The sequence below is a fragment of the Parasteatoda tepidariorum genome, chromosome 7 (assembly GCF_043381705.1).
Source record: "Parasteatoda tepidariorum isolate YZ-2023 chromosome 7, CAS_Ptep_4.0, whole genome shotgun sequence".
NCBI lineage: Eukaryota > Metazoa > Arthropoda > Arachnida > Araneae > Theridiidae > Parasteatoda > Parasteatoda tepidariorum.
The window spans coordinates 28,217,994-28,238,137 of record NC_092210.1 but is presented as its reverse complement, the minus strand read 5'-3'; the positions used below and the strand labels follow the sequence as shown (position 1 = coordinate 28,238,137).

General features: G+C 28.7%; 1 protein-coding gene across 2 annotated transcripts in view; it reads left to right on the top strand.

The window, feature by feature from the left end:
• The window catches only part of LOC107451701 (sidekick cell adhesion molecule), a 43,738-nt gene extending 38,945 nt beyond the window's left edge, over window positions 1-4,793 (top strand). For both annotated transcript variants that reach the window (XM_016067876.3, XM_016067875.3), the window contains exon 27: window positions 1,090-4,793. In XM_016067876.3, coding sequence (XP_015923362.1) covers window positions 1,090-1,332 — 243 coding nt within the window. In that variant the 3' untranslated portion in view covers window positions 1,333-4,793. The remainder of the gene's footprint in view (window positions 1-1,089) is intronic.
• Window positions 4,794-20,144: the final 15,351 nt, after the last annotated feature.

Below are 20,144 nucleotides of genomic sequence, written 5' to 3'. Positions count from 1 at the left end.
ATAAATATTCATTAAAGGTGTGTTATTATGGTTTTCCTTTTTTTCTTCCGATTAGCATTTTGGCTATTTAACAGAGATTTATTTTTGAAAAGGAAAACTAAACAGTTACACTCCATCTCACAATCTCGGGAAAAAAAAAAAACTTTATCCATAATTTGTAATAGTTAAAATGGAAACATATTATGTATTTTGGTCAAAATAAAAAATCTTGTTTTAAATTTAAAAATAATTGTATATTTTTTGACCTCTCTTCACATCTATTTGCTTATTTAGGAATTTACATTATAATCTAATGAATTTCAAATATGCATTTTTTTTTCTCTTAATAATCTTGTTTTAAATTTAAAAATAATTGTATATTTTTTGACCTCTCTTCACATCTATTTGCTTATTTAGGAATTTACATTATAATCTAATGAATTTCAAATATGCATTTTTTTTTCTTGTTCGGGTGGTCAGAAATGATTCATAATTATTAAACACAAGTTTTTTTTAAAAATTTTTACTTTTTTCTTTCTTTTCTTTTTTTGTTTGCAAAAATATTTCATCTAACTAAGGATCAACAAGAAATTTATTCAAAGAAAAAAAGCATTTTTATGTTTAGCATAGCCACTGGGTTGGAAATTTGTATTTTTTTCTTTTTTGAATATAAGTACTGGGAATCACTTTATCATAGATCTCTGTTCAACACTTATGTTCGCTTTATTATGAATTTATAATTTTATCTCCTGTCTTTGAAACGTGTATTTCTTTCTCATTGTGGTGGTAGGTATATCAATGATGTGGTGGTAGGTGTGATCAATGATATTAATGAAGAAAAGTTTTCAAAAAAATTAAAACAGTATTTCTAAATAATTTTCAACTTTTTTTTTTCTTTTTGAAAAAATATTTTATGTAATTAAGAAACAATAATAAATTTATTTACAAAAAAGGAAGCTTGTTCATGTTTAGAGGAGCCGATTGGTTGAAAAATCAGATTTTTTTGTTAATATCAGGGATAGACTATGTGTATTTATTTTCTTTATATATTTTGTTATTGCTGCAAATTTAAATCAAAAATTTCGCTATAACTTTGTTTATCTTTATCAGGGTTCTGACAGTGATGCTGAAAGTAATGGCAAAGCTGATCCTCATTCATTTGTCAATCACTATGCCAACGTTAACGACACTCTCCGCCAATCTTGGAAGCGACAGAGACCAGTCAAGCCCCCTAGCTATACTGACAGTGAACCTGAAGGAAGCATTCAAGTGAGTTTGAATGGTGGACACATTGTTATGAACAATATGGCAGGCTCCAGAGCTCCATTGCCAGGATTTTCCAGTTTTGTATAAATTGTTACTAGTGTTCATCTTTCAACGTTATAAGCCAGAGCCAATTCCTTAATCTGGAAGTATTGACTAATGTCTCAAGACTGTAGTTATTGAATCTGATTTTTTTAAAAAAAATTTATTTGTAAATATTTGTTTTTGTATCATATAAGTTATCAATACTTTTGTTTCCTAGTATTACAGTGTGTGCCATTTAGATGTTTCATTTATTTACTTTGAAATCGATTGTGTGACTTAGTGATTGTGTAAATTATCACTTCTTCGTTTTTCTATATTATTTTTCAATTCATTTTTAACTGCCAGGTTACGATGCTAATAGGAATGGGAAATATTTCGCAACTTCTGTGCCAATTGAGTTCAAATGGGAGAGTGTTTTAAAATTTTTCTTATTAAAGGGAAATAGCGCATAAGCGGTTTTTATTATACTGGAAGCCACAATAACAGCAGAATAAATTCAATTTTCTCTCTACTATAAATAATTTGCGCAGTTTTTTCTGTACTGGATGCCACAATAACAACAGAATCTATTCAATTTTCTCTCTCTTATAAATAATTTGCACAATTGTATGTTTTTGAAAATTCAAATCAAAGTTCAGGCTTAAATACAGTTTTAAGTGTAGCCTTTAAATTATATTTTTTTCTATAGTTTTGCAATTTTACATTTTTAATTTGAATTTCCTGTGAAGAATCAAACTCATTCTTTTGTTTTCTTTTTCAAAATAAAATAATTTTTTTTTTCCTTTCCAAACTAGATTTTTAAAATATCTTAAAACTGCCTCCATGAAATTTTAAAATTTTGATCTAAAAAATGTTCATTAAATTTTTGAGGTCCTCTGAAGGTAGTCACATGCCATAAATTATTATTTATTGTTCGTGGCACTGTATTTTTTATTTTCCTGTTCAAACATGAACATGTGCAATATCTAAGTAAAATGAGTAATATTATATTTAGCTAATATCCTGATAATTCAATATTAAAGTCTCTATTGAAGTACAATTGTGTAGAAAATATTCATATTTTTAATCCATAAAATTTTTTTAAATCCATATTAAAAATATTAATTTAAAATTTCTTTGACATTTAGCAGTTTTCTGTTTTAATTTTTTAATTCTCTTCCATTTTAAGTAAATCAATAAGATTCTAGCATGCTAGGAAAACTAGCAAGCTTGCAGTTTGAACTTTGAATTATGTTGCTTAAATTTTACTTATATTAAATGGAATATTATTTTTTAAATTGGTGAGCAAAAATTGTCTTAAATATTTGCTGTTGAAAAGAGTAAATCAAAAGAATAAATAAAATGCTCAAATTGTAAGCAAAAAAACACTTTCATAACATAAGTGTAAATGAGTTGAAGAAACAAACTAGTTGAATCCAGTCTTTGTGCCTTTCATTGTAATATAGTTGCAGCTTTTTGATTACCTCTAATTTATTTTCTGATTGTCCTACTTAAATATTAATGTTATGGTTCAGAAAATTAAATCATTCCGTCCTACATTGAAATCCGCCCACATCTGTTTCATAAAAATTCTGGAGTCCATTTTGAATAAAATGTAGCTATTATTTCAGAAATGTTGCTTTCTGCCCCATGGAGATTCTGGGTAATGTATATTATGTATATCATAGATATTATGACTCAAGAAACTAACTAAAATTAGCATGTATTTATGTCTTGTAAAATAACTATACAATTACTTTGAATGGTAAAATATAATTATTAAATTAAGAAGTTATTGTGATACAGAGATTTTAAATATTGTTATCGATTGGAGGATGTGAGGTAAAATGTTAAATTATCAACTTTATTAATAATGTCACCAAAGTAAAACATTTTATCTGATATAACTAATACTATACCGGAATTTTTTATTTATTTGTTCTTTATAAATTATACTTATTCTAGTAGATATCATATGTGTCATTCAATATGCACAACAATCATCAATATGCAGAGATCAGACATTCTCAATTTTATTATTTCAAATTAAGATACTCTACCATTCAATTTAGTAACTATTTTATCAGCATTTTTACAAACAAATTTACAGTATGTATACTTTTGTATATTTCTGTACTTAAAATTTATTTTTGTTTTGTTCTTTCAAGCAGGTTATGATCTGCTTATGTGCATTTTAATTATTAACTAATTCTCTTTCGGCATCAACATTCAGCCATTACAATGTTAACTAAATTTAATTAAATGATTTATATTTTGTTTCAGCTTATCCTACAAATTTTGCCTATTTATTTTTTTATTTAAATTAATTCTCAAAAATAATTTATTTTCCGAAAATTTCTGTTTGAAATTAAATATCCGTTATTAATCTTATTTGTAAAATGTTTCAAATCCATGAAAGCAATATATATATTGTCATTTACCCTTCCATAAAAATATATGTTTTATTCTAGAATAATTCCTTATATTAATAAATTGTGAACTAGTTTATTATTGGGGACCAATATTTTTTGTATATATTTATGACCAATATTTTTTTAAATGCATAATTACATTCTCATTAAATTTTGCATTAATCTTATTGGAAAATTTCTCCATTCACTTCATTTGTTTTTCATAGGTTTTACATTGTAGTGTTGTAACATATGTTAGTTGTTTTAATACTGAGCATTAGTGTGGTTTATAGTATTTGCTATATTTTTAGTGAGAAGCATCTCATTTTTGTGATACATATTTTATCCAGTTTGCAAATGCATAGCATGTTTTTTTTTGTAAGTTGGATTTTAAAAATGGGCATATAGTGCTTGGGTCTGTTTTCACTGCCAATTTTTTTTAATTCATCATCATTCTTTAGTTTTAGGAAGGTCTTGAAATGGGAACAAATTTAGAATTAGATGATTTAGGTCTAGTGCTATCATATTTAATTATCTAATATACTGTATTTCAAAGTCCATTTTTATACCACTATTCTAACTAATCAGCTTAGAATTCCGTCCATTTAAGAAACAGTATTTTACTGAAGCAGGAAAAATATAAATTGAAAGTTTCTACATGCCAAGATATTTTTTTTTTTAATAATGTATATAAAGTTTAGTAGAATCTTGATTATTTTAGTCTCTGTGACTCTTTTTAGTCTCTTTTGTTCTGCTTAATCTGAAGCACAACTTTCAAACATTTTGAAAAAAGTCACTTTAGAATTTTCATGTAAATAAAGCAAATAGTAATATTTAATTAATCAATCGAATCATACTGTCTCAATCGTACAAGAGTTTCAGGTCTATAAGTAGTCTCTTTTTTTCCCTTTTGTTTCTGTAAGCATAAATATTAGTTCATGTGGGAGGACTTTTAAATCCAGAAAAATTACTTTCCAGAATGATGACTGTATAAATTCTATTTTGTGAAGCAAATTGTGTTATCATTATTTATTTTGAAAAGAATGTCTGTAAAAAGTCTGGTTACTTTTTATAGTTGGATTTTACAATTATCGTATAATAAAAATTTTAAAATATTGTGCTGGTTTTTATTTTAAATGATTTATTTTTATAATATTTAGCTTACACTTTATTTAATTTCACTAATTTGATTGCAATTAACCATCTGTGTAATAAAAAAAAAGTTTTCTTTTTGCGAGATGTTAATTGTCTCAAGTTATTGGTAAAATTAATGAAATTGTGCTACTTAAGTTTTATTAATACAGAAGTCTCCATAAGAGAAACAATAGCATGCATCTTTTCTAACTTTCAATTTACAGGAGACTAACATTTTGCAACTACTATAAATCTTGTGTATAAGTCTACCTGTTGTATAAGTCACTGTTGATTGCAAGCATAACAAATTTTTGTCTAGTGTATAAGCTGAAAAAAATTCAAACCTGATTAATTTTTAAATTAAAAACATAATAAAAATTACTAAATCTACAAAATTGTTATAATTTAAGAAAATTGTTTTAAGTTGAAAGTTATTGTGTTTCCTAGTGAAAATGATAGCCTTGTTACCGCAGGGATATTAGACATCAGTAAAAAGCTTGTGAGAGATAAGAAGAAAAATAAAGGCGTTTTAGATAGGATGCTGGGGGGAAAAAGTATTTGTGGAATCTTTAAATTTCTAACATTGTGATCTATTTTAAAAATTCTTGTAATGTTATATATTTTGAAATACTCTTATATAAATTAACTTTCCTTATTTTTTTTTTCTCAACACAATTTAAAGTACTGTAACAAAAAAAAAAAACCCATTTTGAAATACTCTGAAATAAATTGACTTTTTATTTATTTTTTTAACCAAAAAATACTGTTTTACTAAAATATGGTAAAGAGAAAGTGCAAAATTGTATGTAACATGTTAAAACTCGTTTTTGAAAGTGCTAAATAGATTCCCATGGATCTCATTGTTTGTGATGCATCGATATTTCATGTTCAAGGAATATATAACTTCATTACTGGTTTCATAAGTCAACCGCTTGAATTTTGTAAAATTTTTTGGGGTTTTTAAATTTTTGATTTATACAACGGGTCATGCGAAATTTTCCTTGTTTGAACTATCACTTAAGTGTTTTAATATGTATATTCAATAGGCTTAACTATACATAATAAAAAACTATCAAAAATTCAATTATATTAGATAGGAACAATTAGTAGTGGTGCCCTGCTTTTTTCCAAAGATGAGCAAAGAGTCTCTTCACAAAGCCTGTACTGCACAGCTTTGAGATCCTTAAAGACTAAAGAAAATATCATGTGTTACAATTGTTACATGTAAAATATTACAATTGTTTCACAATGTATAAAAAATATGATAAGTCTTTGGAGTGCTGATCTACATATGAAACCTGGTGGTTAAATTTTGTTTACATCTGCATCCAGCATCTTATGGAAGAGTTTTTAATTATCACAAGGAGAACCAAATATAGCTCTAGCCAAAAGACGCTTTAAATGTTCCAGTTCTTTAATTGCTCGATTTATTGGATGCTTAGCTTCTTAATTCTCGGCTTAGCTTACAATTATCTTCTGACTTTTCTACAATCGTCATCTTTACCACTACTAGTTTTGATACCAAATTTTCTTTTAGCTTCTCGCTGAATCAGTCTCCTCTATTTTTTAGTATCACTACAGCTTCTGCAGGTTCTTTAAAGCGTAGGACAAAGGATGCTTCTTTTTTGTGTATGTTCTAGCCATTTTTTGCTACAGGACTGCAAAATCGTTAATCTTGTGTTTACATGAAGAAATGGGTCCTATTCACAACGTTTTAGTATATATGTATATTTTTTAAAGTTTACATAATAAATTTTCATACTGACAGGAGGAAAAAAAAAAGCTGCAAAAATTTTCTTCACAGTTTCTAATCACTTTGAATCAACCCGCGCCCAAACTATATTTAAAATATTTGAAAATTAACTTTTTTTAATTATTTTTTTATGTAACAACTATATTTTAGACGTGATACTTTTTCATGTAAACCCTTGTTTTGTCTGATTTTAATGAACTTAACTCTAAAATTGCAAAAAGTTGTTTAATTGCTGGACCAGCCACAAAATTTTCGAAAGTAGAGTAAGTATTTTATTTGTTCTACCTGCTATGGTGTTTCTGAATGTTTATAACCTTCCAATAATAATATAAAAAAATTAAGAAAAAAAAAACTTCTCTTGTCCAATCAAATCTTGCATGTTAAAGATAAATTGTTTCAAAAATTTAAATTGTTTTCTTTATTCAGTTTATTTAAAATGATTTTAATTCAATTAAAAGTTCAATATAAGTAGAAGTTTTAAAATTAGTATACTAAGGGATGATTTATTGTTTTTTTATTTTCTTAAAAATATTTAGTTGTACTAAAAAATTGAAACACTTTAATTAGAAATATTAAACCAAATTTAAATTTCTGAAATATTAAATTTTCAGATTGGCACTTAGACATTATTCTAATTGAGATTTTAATAAGTAATGCCATTTTCAAACAACTAATATAAGGACCTTATTTGAAGTGAATTAACTCAGAATGTTAATTAAAAAATTATTTTTAATTAACAGATTTCCATTAAATCGTAATTTTTATAATTCAATTCATAATTTTGAAACCTGTTTCTGAAGTTTAATTTTCATGCCAAGTTAAGCTTTTTTTTTCCGCAACTGGTGTGGCATGTCTGCTATTTAAAGGGACCTGTAGCAAAAAAGATTTGAATGAACAAATTTTTTTTTTGTTAAATTTTTGGCGTCTCATAAAACTACCTTTAACTACTTTGATAAAATAAAACAAAATTTTTTTAAAATCATTTACGTGAGATTCTTAAATTATTTCCAATAGGATAAAATTTATTATATGCCTGTGTAATTTTTGAAAGAAAAAAAAATAGAGTTGTTAAATACTTATCTTGTTTTATAACACTCAAGACGTAGATTTTCAAAATTTTGGTTTCATATATTTTTTTTCCAATTTCAAGAATTTAGAAATTTGTTAGATAATTTGTTTTTATTTGTATAAATTTTTAAATAATTTTTCTTTTATTTTTATTGCTGGAAATAAATTTTTTTTTTGCTGGATACTAAAAATTCTATTCTATTTTTGAAATACATTAGCAAGTTAGTATATTGTGTTTGAGGGAAATGAAGATATAGATAAACCATCGTACAGACTTTTCTCTAAAGATCGCTATCAATATGTATTTTTAAAGTCCATATTAAAAATGTAAACAACGAATTATATACATTGAAGGTCGCAAATTAATGTTTAACCCAGGAAAAAAAAACTATCGAATTCTGACCAATTATAGAGAAAGAAGCAGATGTAACAAACATCAAAAAAGTTTTTATTGTAGATTGAAACTTGAAGGGGTTGAAAAAATAGTCATTTAACTCCTCTCTGTACTCAAGCCTGTCGTGCTGTAGATTTTATATTTTATTTAACCGACCCAATTTTGAATTTACCACTACTTATGTTCAACTCCGTAGCCTTGTAATTTTTAACCCAATCCAGAAGACAAGGGAACTTTTGGATCAAGTATTGAGAGAAATTTGCCTTCGTGGAGGACTTTTTGATGGAACTAAACCGCATTTGCGTTACATGGAGAGGAAGACCAAGAGAACCTCTCACGGAAAGCCTGACGGCAAGGGGACTCTAACCCATGATCCGTCTACCACAGACGATATTTCACGTCAGCACTGTGGTCAGTGCAAGTCGGATGCGGATTCGTATCGACAAGCCATTACTGGGATTTGAACTCGGTTCGCTTATGGAGAAGACGAACACTCTATCCCCTGAGCCATCACTCCTTGCTGTTTATTACTCTTGCCTTCCTGAACTGTGATTTATCAGATTTCGAAAGGATGTTTGTTTTTTCCCTTGCATAATATTTATTAATTTGTGACCGCCAATGCATATACTCTTTTATTTTGATTTGATGCGGATGCTAAAAATTCATATTAAGTACAGTCTTTACGGATTACTCTATATACTTCCTCCCTAGTGTTTACACTTACTCTTCACTTTATTATGAATTATTTTATGCCCGAACATAAAATTTACATTGGTATGAGTGTTTTTTTTTATCGATAACATGAAACCCATACAGTTCGTTTTTTAAACCTAGTAAAAGTTTTTAGTTTTAAGACTGTTTTCCAAAGGCTCTGTAGTTGAATGAAATGATGCCTTTTTGCGAAATTTGTGCTATTTTCATAACCTATGTAAATTTGCAACAGTTACTCATGAATGTTAGGTCAAGTTTAACCTACTTGTTTATTCTACAATTGGCGCAAAACGCTAATGTGAGAAAACCACGGTCTTGAGAAAATAAAAAGCGTTTGTAGTTTGTAATTTTTTAATATTTAAAAACTTACTCTAATGCTATCTTTTCCGGGATCTTAAAAATTTGCAAATAATGGGAATTTGACATGGATTTTGATAAATTTCATCTAGGTGGAAAAATGTCGCCAAATTGACGATTTTTAGAAAAAGTTTAAAAACTTTTGAAATATTTTAGTTATTCGTCCTCAAGTCCAGATAATTCCTTAAAGCAAGATGGCAAATATTGTATAAAGTTATAGCTTTGCTTCAAGTGTACTTCACTTAAACTTGGCTCTTTTATTTTCCTTTGCGAATGAGCTTCGAAAAACCATGTTAAAGAGTATCATTTCCAGAACTTTTGTGTTACCTTTGCACTTATAAAACCCTGAGCCCATGAATAATTTGATATCCTATATCTTTTCTCGGTAACTTACATAAATATTATTAATCTAGTTCTAGATTTATACGCTACTCCACTTCTTGTCATCGACTTTTTGAGGGACAACAACCTATTGGATCTTGTCTGACTTTGTCAGACAATTGGAGGATAAGGAACAACAACAACAACAATATAATTAATATAAATAAATTTAAGATAAACATAACTTAATTCTGCTATAGAAAAAGGTTAAAAATATTCAAAATCTATTTTTGGAATAGAGCAAAATATTTTTTTATAGAGCATATTAATCAATATTTTAATCCCAGTTTATTTTAGTTTTTTTAAAAATTAAAATTGCAAATTGATGACATACAATAGCTTAAAAAAGAAAATACATAAAAGATTTTTTTTAGCATTCTGTTTATTTCTGACAAATCTCTTAAAGTAAAAAGAACGATCGTTAATGAAAGAAATATTGGGAGGGAAAACAAAGGAAAACAGCAAATCGCACTTGATGGAAGGCTTTTTGATGGGATTATAAGTTTTTGGATAAGATGTTCAATCAGATTATGTTTTTTGTTATTTTTTTAAGAATCGCGAAAGAAGGCAAAATGCTTTTTCCTTTGAAGGCAGGTGAGGATAGGAAAGGAGAAAGAATCCCAGAAAAAAAAATTAATGTATTGAAAAACTAAGTAAAAATGAAAAGCTTTTAGGATTAGATTTAGAAGCTGTTACTCTTGATTTTAACTTGTAATGCGAAGTTAATAAACTTTGGTATAACATATGGCAAAACATATTTCTCGCATATACTAAACCATATAACAGTAAGAAGCATATTTCTGGCTTTTAAATTTTAGCAAAGCTTTAACTATGTTACGCCACTTTTGAAACTTATTTTTTTGGAATTGCATTTTAATATACAGGGTGACTTATATAGAACTATTGTTCAAAAATCTACATTTAGGTCAGAAACATTATAAGCAAAAATCGTATGAAAATATGGTCGCAAATGAAATGAACACACGTTTCACGCCTACTAAACTAGGCACTGAAGAATGCACAAGTCACAAATAATGATTACTTTATTACATAAAGCCGAGTCTGGAAAACATTTTTGTTTAAATTTTTTTTTTTAAGCAGGAGCCTGAAGTTGATGCCGGCAACTGTAATATAAGCATCGAGCGACAATTGTTTGCAAGAATGCCTGTCGTATCAGTAATAACTTTTGCAGGAAGAATTCGTTCCATCAAATCCATGTCCGATCAACACCTCCTAGAATTCGATTTTTTAGTAGTACAAACATTGTGACATGTTTCATATTTTTCAACCTCTGTGCAATTTAGTAGCCCGAACGTTGTGACATCTTTCTTATTGCCTCCACTGCGCAGTTTATGTTCGTTATGTCAGACTACTAAATTGATCCATGTGGAGGCCTTCTGTTGGTTTGTTGAAAGGGTGTTGGCTCGACTTCATAAGAATTTTATTCACTACGGTTTTCATGTAACCCCAAAGAAAACAATCTATGGGAGGCAGGTATTGTTATCAAGATAACTAAGAAATGGGTATAGCTTGCAGGTAAAATACAGGTGTAGCTTACAAGATGACCAAGAAATGGGTATAACTAATATCAGGAGTGGGTTTGTTTTGGTGGGACATTGTTTCCTTTTTTTGTTATTATATCTATCAGAAACAACCTTGCACTGACGTGGATTATCAATATCGCGCATTTAATTCCCGCAGATGTGGTTATAAACATAATCTAAAGCTAATTTCCCACGAATGTTGTAACCTACAACGTTTCTCTTTACAAGACTATACTACTATCTTTAAAAAAAAAATGCACAAAAAAGAAAAAAAAAAGAGAAAAATGTTTACCAACTCCATGGCAACATACTTCTGGATCTTTTTCCTTAACTCTTGTGGATAGTCAACTTCAATTAAGACACCAGTTAGTGAATTCAGAATGGTCAAGCTGCTTACATCTTGTTACTCGACATAGAATTACTTTACTTCAGCTTGGTGTTAGCTTTAATTCCATAGATGATTAATTAAATTTTATAAAGAAAAAGAAATATGTATTTACAATTCAGATAATGTGATATAATTATCTACGTCATTGAAGAATTTCGACGGAATGACTCGAATTTCTATACTTTGCCAGTTTTTTTTATACATATGCGCATCGAATTATGACTCTTTTTAATTTTCAGCACCCGTTGTTCTAATAAATACCTTTCGTTTTCTCATTCCGTGAGATTTTATCCTTTAATCACTTTCTAACAAATCGAAACAAAGTCCTTCGTTCAGTTGACTTGTAACTAAGAATTCTTACACCTTCAATCTTTTTTTCTTGCTAGGCGAGGAAAAAAGTGAAATACTCCTTGTAAATATGTTTCTGAGTGTAAAGACTCTCTATATACTTATGTTTCGTTGCGATCAGTTGCGGCACAAAATAAAAGTAAATTTATTTAACCCTGATGAGACATCGCTGTCCCTTACATATGTTTTTTTTCTGATGCTTTAACTACAAGCAAACATATAGTTTGATATTTTTTAATTATAAAAACAGTTAAATAGTTACTAAAAATTTTTTTGTTGGACTATCGGAATTAAATTGCACTAAAATATACAATCCTACAAAAAGTAGTTAGGAAAAAATGTTTTCTCATTCATATTCAAAAACTTATCAATAATTGATTTTGTAAATTAAGGTTATTGTTTATTTATAATTAATACAATAATTGTTTATTTATTTATTAGAGTTACATAAATTTACATGCTTGTGTGTGCAATTTAGGCTTATAAATCTTTGTCAAATAGAAGGATAAATAACGCGATACAGTGAAGGACAGCATGAAGATATATCCAGGGTAATAGTGAGATTCGTACCCGCTGCCTCCAGCATTTGGCAAGAGGTACTGCTCAACCATGGAGACCCCCAATAACTGTTTCTCGTAGATCGAAATAGTCCAGCAGTGGAATGACCATTAGGACATGGTTCCCAGCAGATCACCGAAGTCAAACATCACTGGTTGCGGTCAGTGTGCGGGTGGGTGACCCTTTGGATCAGTCTGAGTAGAGTCCGAGGGTGTGCGGTATTGGTCCCTGTTAAACTGTTCTACCGTAAAGTGCTTGAGTTCGCGTGCAGGTCGTCGGGCTACCGAAGCGAACGTGCCGTCCTCTCTGAAGAGGATCGAAATTATGATGGTATATCTTCGGATCATCCTCATTGATATTTCCCAGACCGTCGCCAATAACCCATTATGCACCCATTATTCACCAATAACCCATTATGAGCTACAACAACAACAACAACTTAGATCTAAATCAGGGCAAATTTGAAAAATTATTGTCTGAAAGTGAGCAGTGTTTGGAGGATTTTTCCTTTAACTCAGAAAAAGGCATAGGTGTTTCATACTGTATTTCTAAACCATAAATTAGTAAATTTCAAACATTATATTTTTCACTTATTTTGACATAAATTAATACAAAATAACGAAAAGGTATGAAAAAAGAGTTAAATTAAGATTGTGCGTCAAAGGATTAAGTGGAACACAACTTTAAATCACATTCCTTTTTAATGGCCGCTCAATGTTCTTACCATTGCCGTTCAATACCTCAATTAAATTTTTAAGATGTGAAACATATCCTTGGTTTAAGCCACTCTTTAATAATTTGATGCAATAGTCCTGCGTGCTCTACTCTTCATTAGAGGAAATATCAAACTAATAGGATTTCTTTTAAAAATAAGAAATGAATAAGAGTTAATCATTAAAGTGAAATCTCTTTCTTTTTTAATTTATTTAACTTCTTCATTACAAAAGCATAAAAAAATTAATAATTTTCAACTAGTTCATAAATTAAATAGTGTCATATTTTTGATTCGTTGTTTGAAAAATGATCTGTAGAATCCATTAAATAAAAGCTATTTGCGTTAATTTAGTTATTCAAGAGTTTTCGAGCGGAAAAGTATGCAAATCGATTATTCAGTTTTTTTCGTTATTTTTTAGAACATGGAAATGAAATACTCGAGGCAACTATTTCCTCACTTACTTCTTCCTTTTATAAAATAATTTTTTTTTTCTGTTTTAAAATATCAAGTACTTAATGTTCAAATGATGAATGAATAGAGGTATGGAGAGCTTTTTTTAATCAGTTCATTTTCGAATGAAACATACGTGATAATTTATTGTATTCCTTTACAATGATTTTGATTTAAGCATTAGAATAAGTTGTTTTGAAAAATATTATATAGAAAATATTTATTTTTATTTTAACCTAGAGCATGATCCATTGTATTATTTTTTTTATCGATTTTATTTTATATTTATGTTGAAATTTCCAGAGGCGTTTTCTATTGACGATATACATGTACATAGAGAAGCACATATTGATTTAAAAAAACAAAAAACAATTTGTACTAAAAACGCTTAGTTTTCCTTTTTTTCTACAGTTAGCACCCATTAAAAAATTGTTCTTTAAAGAATGAAAGCACTTGCTCTCAAAAATACGAAAAAAGAAAAAAACACAGACACATATTTTGTTTTTACTCATTATTTTAATAGAGATATCTAAGCTGATGTCACGTCACTTATTATCCTCTAGCAATTCATCAATGATCAATGAGTTACAGATATCAACCATAGGAATACGTCAATATGAATCGTTCAATAGGAATGGTGCAAATGACAATTGATTGATTTATTCCTTTGAGTGATATAGTTAAGCTTCTGGTTAGACATCTCTATTTGAAACAGCTAAATTAAGTTCTCCTCCATTTCGATGAAAACATAGTCATTGTTGCCATTTAAAAGTTTCTAAATTCTCTCACAGTAGCTGTATCCAACTGTATAAAACTATCTAAAATAATTATTAATAATGATTATGAAGATAAAATTGTGTATTATAATTTTTTATTATGAGGATGAAAATAAAATTGCTTAAAATAATTTCTAAGTATTATAATGAAGATAAAATTCAGTAAAGTAATTTCGAATAATAGTGATGATAATCAAATTGTTTTAAGTTATTTTTAGGTGTCATAATGAAGATGAAATTGATTAAAATAATTTCTAATAATAATGATGATGTAAAAATTGTTTAAAATATTTTCTGGTAATTATAATAATTGGGATTATATTGTGTGAAATAATTTCTGATAATGAGGATGATGACAAAATTGTGTAAAATAATTTCTAATAAAGAGGATGAAGGAAAAATCGAGTAAAATGATTTTGAAGTATTATAATGAAGATAAAATCGTGTAAAATAGTTTCTAATTATAAGGATGATAAAATTGATTAAATATTTCAAATAATAATAATAATGAAGATTAAATTTTGTAACACTAATTCCTGATAAAAATGTTAAAGAAAAAATTATCAAAAATAATTTTGAATTATATCAGTGAAGATAAAATTGCGTAAAATATTTTCTCTATGACACAGATTTTTTTTTCAATAGATTTAATCTTTTTCTCTAGGTTTTAAGTGATAAACCAAATATGAGTATTTTCAAGTTTGGAAAATATGAATAAGATTCTATTGCATTTTGAGTTCTTAAAAATCCCTTGCAAAGCATATTTCACTTGTTAATGAAAATCTAATATTGAAGTTATATTTTGCAATAGGATTGAGTTCATATAGAGCTATGCTTTTCACTATTTGCCTATTGAGCTATTAAACTATAATTGTTCCAAACAAACCTATTTATCCGGCAACAATTTATATGCAAATGTCTTTGACTGAGTTGGAGAATGGCTATTAATAATTTCTATCTCATATTTATGAAGCTTTTCAACAAAGATTTAGGAATCTGAAACTTGCATTTTATAATAGTTAATTTTATACTGATAATTCTTAAAATTTCATTAAAAATCAGTGATTTTTTGATAACTACAGCTGAACTCTTTTCTCAAAAGGGGCATTTTTTTTTCATTATTTGCTATCTACAATTGGATTCTAAATTTAACGATGCCTTTTTAATTATTTTATAACTGCAATTAGATTCGTAGTTCAATGATGTCTTTTTTCATTATTTGATAACTACAATTAGATTCTTAGTTCGAAGAAGCATTTTTTTCATCATTTGATGGCTACAATTGAATACTTAGTTCAAAAATGCATTTTTTTTCATTATTTGATAAATACAATTGAATACTTAGTTCAAAGATGCATTTTTTCATTATTTGATAAATACAATTGGTTTTTTAGTTTAAAGGCTGATTTTTTTTCATTATTTGCATGTTATTTGAAGAAAAATTAATTCGTGGTGCCTAAATTTTGAAATTTTGAAACGTTTTACTAACAAGTTTAAGAATTGTTCATTAGTTTAAATAGAAATATTTCAATGAATAAAATCGAACAAGAAATAATAAAAAAAATGTCAATGAATTACATGCTCAACAAGGAAATTAAATTGATATAATTCGCTGCAGATTAACATAGAAGAAATATAAGTTTTTTTTTATCTGATAGGTACTTTGCATTCTGAAGTTTATTTTTTATGCAGGATGTTCCTCAAAGACCACCCTTAATATGTGTGTTTAGAATCCTTATCAAGGAGGAAAACAAAAAGTATACAAGGAGAGAGGAGTTGCTAATCAATATTTAAGCGTGAAAAAAAACAACAGAAACAATATCGAAATCTGACGAATTACAGTAGAGGGATTTGCATGTAATAAACAACAAAACAGGTCAAGTTGGAGATTAAAACTTGAAAGGGTTTCTAATAATTCTCTTTCAACTCCTTTTTGCTTCAACCTGCTATGCTGTTTAGCGCATTTGTCCTCCTTCACCGTGAGTTTTGAAAAAAAAATTTTTTGCACCACGTAGTTTATCATACAGGGATACCAAATATATATAAATCTCAATTTTTAATTTTTGTCGCTTAAGTCGAATTTTTTTTTCAAGAGTAGCATAGAAAAATGCTATCAAATATGTTAGCCGGAGCCGCTGGAGGGGGTAGCAATTTATACGTGGATAATAAATAAAATAATTTTACATTACATTATCTTCTTCTGTATTTCTTCAGATGGAACACATTTATAACCAACACTACAACTAAAGATGTTCAAAAATTTTGTCAACCGCTCGCAGAAGCAAAATGTGTTTGAAATTCAGCTGATCTTTTGGTTGGGGAGGTGCGCCACTCCATACAACGTTGACGCAAAGCATGTCTGTAGGTCTTCAGAAGTGTTTCCAAAAATTTTGAACATCATCTTCAGGAGTTCTGGTGGCTCTGGGGATAGAGTGCTTGCCTGGTTTGACTCCCAGTTGTGACTGATCAATACGAATCCTGTACACTGCTTACACAAACCATATCGCAAACGTAAAATATCCTCAGTGGTAGACGGATCATGGGTTAGAGTTTCCTTGCTCGTCAGGCTAACTGTGGGAGGTTTTCGTGGTTTTCCTCTCTATGTAACACAAATGAGGGTTAATTCAGTCAAAAAGTCTTCCACGACGGAAAATTTCACTCAATACTTGACCCAAGAGCTCTCTTGTTTTCTGGATTGGGTTCAAAATTACAAGACTATGGGGGTGAAAATTAGCAGTCCTAAATTTTAAATTGGGTCGGTTGTTCGACGACAGTTGTAAAAATATCTTCTGCCTGGATCAGTTATTAAAAACCGGTTATAAAATCTTCATCTATCAATTTATCTTCTGCAGAACAATATTAATATTAATTTCACTTTGAATCAATCACTTTATGTTTATTCAAAAATGTCATTTTAATAAAGTATTTGAAAGGATATATTTCTGAAGTATTAAAAATTTTCACTTCGTATTATCAAAATCAATCATCATGAAATACAGTAAATTAATAAATTCTTTCAATATTTGTACCTCTATGAGAAATTTTCTGTAAGGTGCAAACTGTTTATGATAAAAAGTGGCTCAGGGGATATAGGCTTTCGCCTTCCATTGATGTAATCCTGGTTCGAAACCCAGAGGTTGCTGCTTGATACAAATTCTGCTCCCTGATCATACCAATCACTGTGCTGGCAGTTAAATATTCTCAGTTTAGACGGATCATGGGTTGGAAACCCTTTGCCGTCGGGTTTACCTTGAGAGGTTTTCGTGATTTTTCTTTCGATGTAGCACAAATGCTGGTTAGATCCATCAAAAAGTACTCTGAGGAAGCTAGTTTTTACACTAGTTTAGTTTGTTTATTGTCTTTGTACATTGCGCAATGTTTTCAATTTCAACCCCCTCTAGACACTATGGATATTTGTTTGCGATCCCATATTCCTATGGGATTTTTAAAAATTCTTTTTATGTGTCTAAATTGCCCTTACGTTAGGGCAACGATTTTAATGATTATCCTAAATTATTGAATAGGAAATACTTTTGCTGGTATTGCCTTTTACTACTTTTTTCGATTTCAAAAAACTCTTTATTTACCATATAATTGAAAATAAATTGTATTATATAATTGTGAAATTATATTATAGATTTCTTGATATAAAAAATAATGAAATAATAACACAAATTTAATTGAAAGAAATAAAACGGCAAAAAATAAAGCAATTGACAAACAGATATAAATTCCCTTAATAGATTAATATTAATTTCATCTCAACTCGGTCACTTTAAGTTTATTGAAAAAAATCAGTTTAATAAAGTATTTGAAAGGATATATTTCTAAAGTATCGAAAAATTTCATTTCGTGTTATTTATTTGATACAAAATCAGCCATCCTGAAATGCAGTAGATTTATAAATTCTTTCAATATTTGCACTTCTGTATGAAATTTTCGGTTAGGTGGAAACAGTTTATGAAAAAGAGTTCGAAATTCCAACTCATATTTGTTTTTCGCATATGATATTTATTTTTTTACTTCTTTTGAACTTAAAGTTTTTGATTTTAGGCGTACAAATTTTGTGAATAAAATATGATCTGATAAGAAAATATGATCTAATAGGATCAATGATTGCTACCGTTGGCAGTAGAATATTACTTTTCTATGACAATTCTAAATAGTAACAATAATAATATTAAAAATATCGGATTTTTAATCTAAATTTATTAAATTTAATAGTTTCTTTTCCGTGAAACATAAAAAAAGTAATCTAATATATACATTTCCGTAATTGATTGCGTCCAATTAAAATAATTAAATTTTAAAATGATCGCAATTTAGTATTAAATCGATAGTAGTAACAGAATTAAAAATTACGAGGCTACGGAGTTGAACAATAATTGTCGCAAATCCAAAAATTGGGTCGGCTGTTCAACGACGGTTATAAAAAAATACTATATACAAATTGAGAGCTCGTCTTTTAATGAATTACTAACAATGAATTACAGTCACCCAGGTACGAATTCCAGCGATGGCTCGTCGATATGAATTCGGCACTTGGATCGCACCAACCTCTGTGCTGACGTAAAATACTATCCGTGGTAGACGGATCATGGGGTAAAGTCCCCTTGACGTCAGGCTAACCGGTGGAAAGTTTTCGTGGTTTTTCTCTCTATGTAACGAAAAAGAGGGTTAGTTCCAACAAAAAGGAAAATTTCTCCCAATATTTGATCTACGAGTTCCCTTGTCTTCTGCATTGGGTTCAAAATTACAGGGCAACAGAATTGAACATTGGTAGCAGTAAACACGAAACTGGTTTGGCTGTTCAACGTCGGTTTTAAAATAAAATACTATAGAACAGATGAAATAACTCAGATTTCGTTCATTTTAACAATACTATAAGAGAAATAACTCGTATTTAAGATATAAATAATTTACATGAATCTAAATTAAACAAATAAATTATATTTCTAGCTAAAATAAACAATAAAATAAATAATATAAAATAAACAATAAAATAAATAATATAAAATAAACAATAAAATACAGTTTATTATTTTCTTTATTAAAAGTCTTTGTTAGTTTTGTATAAATGAATCAAACATGTGCAAATTTTTTTGCGTGATTCTAAAAGAATTATTTTAACCATAATGGAAGAATGTTTGCTATAAATTCGTAAATCGCATTTTACCGCGGAGGCTTTTTGATAGGATTAATAACAGAGAGATTAAGTTGTTCCGAATTTTTTTTATTTTTTTATCTTAATGGTTCAGAAAAACAGCCTGGCTTAGCGGATAAACTCTTATAGAACCGATGTTTGCAGGAAATAAAATAAGAAAAGCTTTTTCGAAAAACTTTTTTTTAACGAATGAAGAAAAAATGACCTAAGTTTGCGAATATATTTTTAATTGGTTATAATACGCAAGTGCAAACTGATTTTGTATTGATATTGTCAGCAATGCATGCATTAAATTTTCTATACAGTTTTAATATAGGTTGTTTGTAAACGTTTATAATGGGTTTATCATAATTATATGAGTTAATCACCGGATTATGTTTTCGATATACAGGGTGATTCATAAAAGATGGGCAAAATTTTAGGAAGTGACAGTACACGCCCAAACAAATTTTTTATCAAAGAATGCATGGTCGAAAAAAAAAACGCAAAGTAGCTGGCGCATTTGGAAAGTTATTTCATGCAAACGAGAAAGCTTCATTCCTGTTGCGAGTTACCGCGCTGCGAGTTATTATTTGCATGTTATGGGAAGAAGAGCATTTAGCTTGGCCACCACGCTCGCCAGATCTTTCATGTCTCGATTTCTTTCTGTGGGGGCAGCTGAAGGCTCTTATGTATAAGACTACCATTGAATCTGCAGAAGAGCTTGTCTCCAAGCTTTCGGCCGCT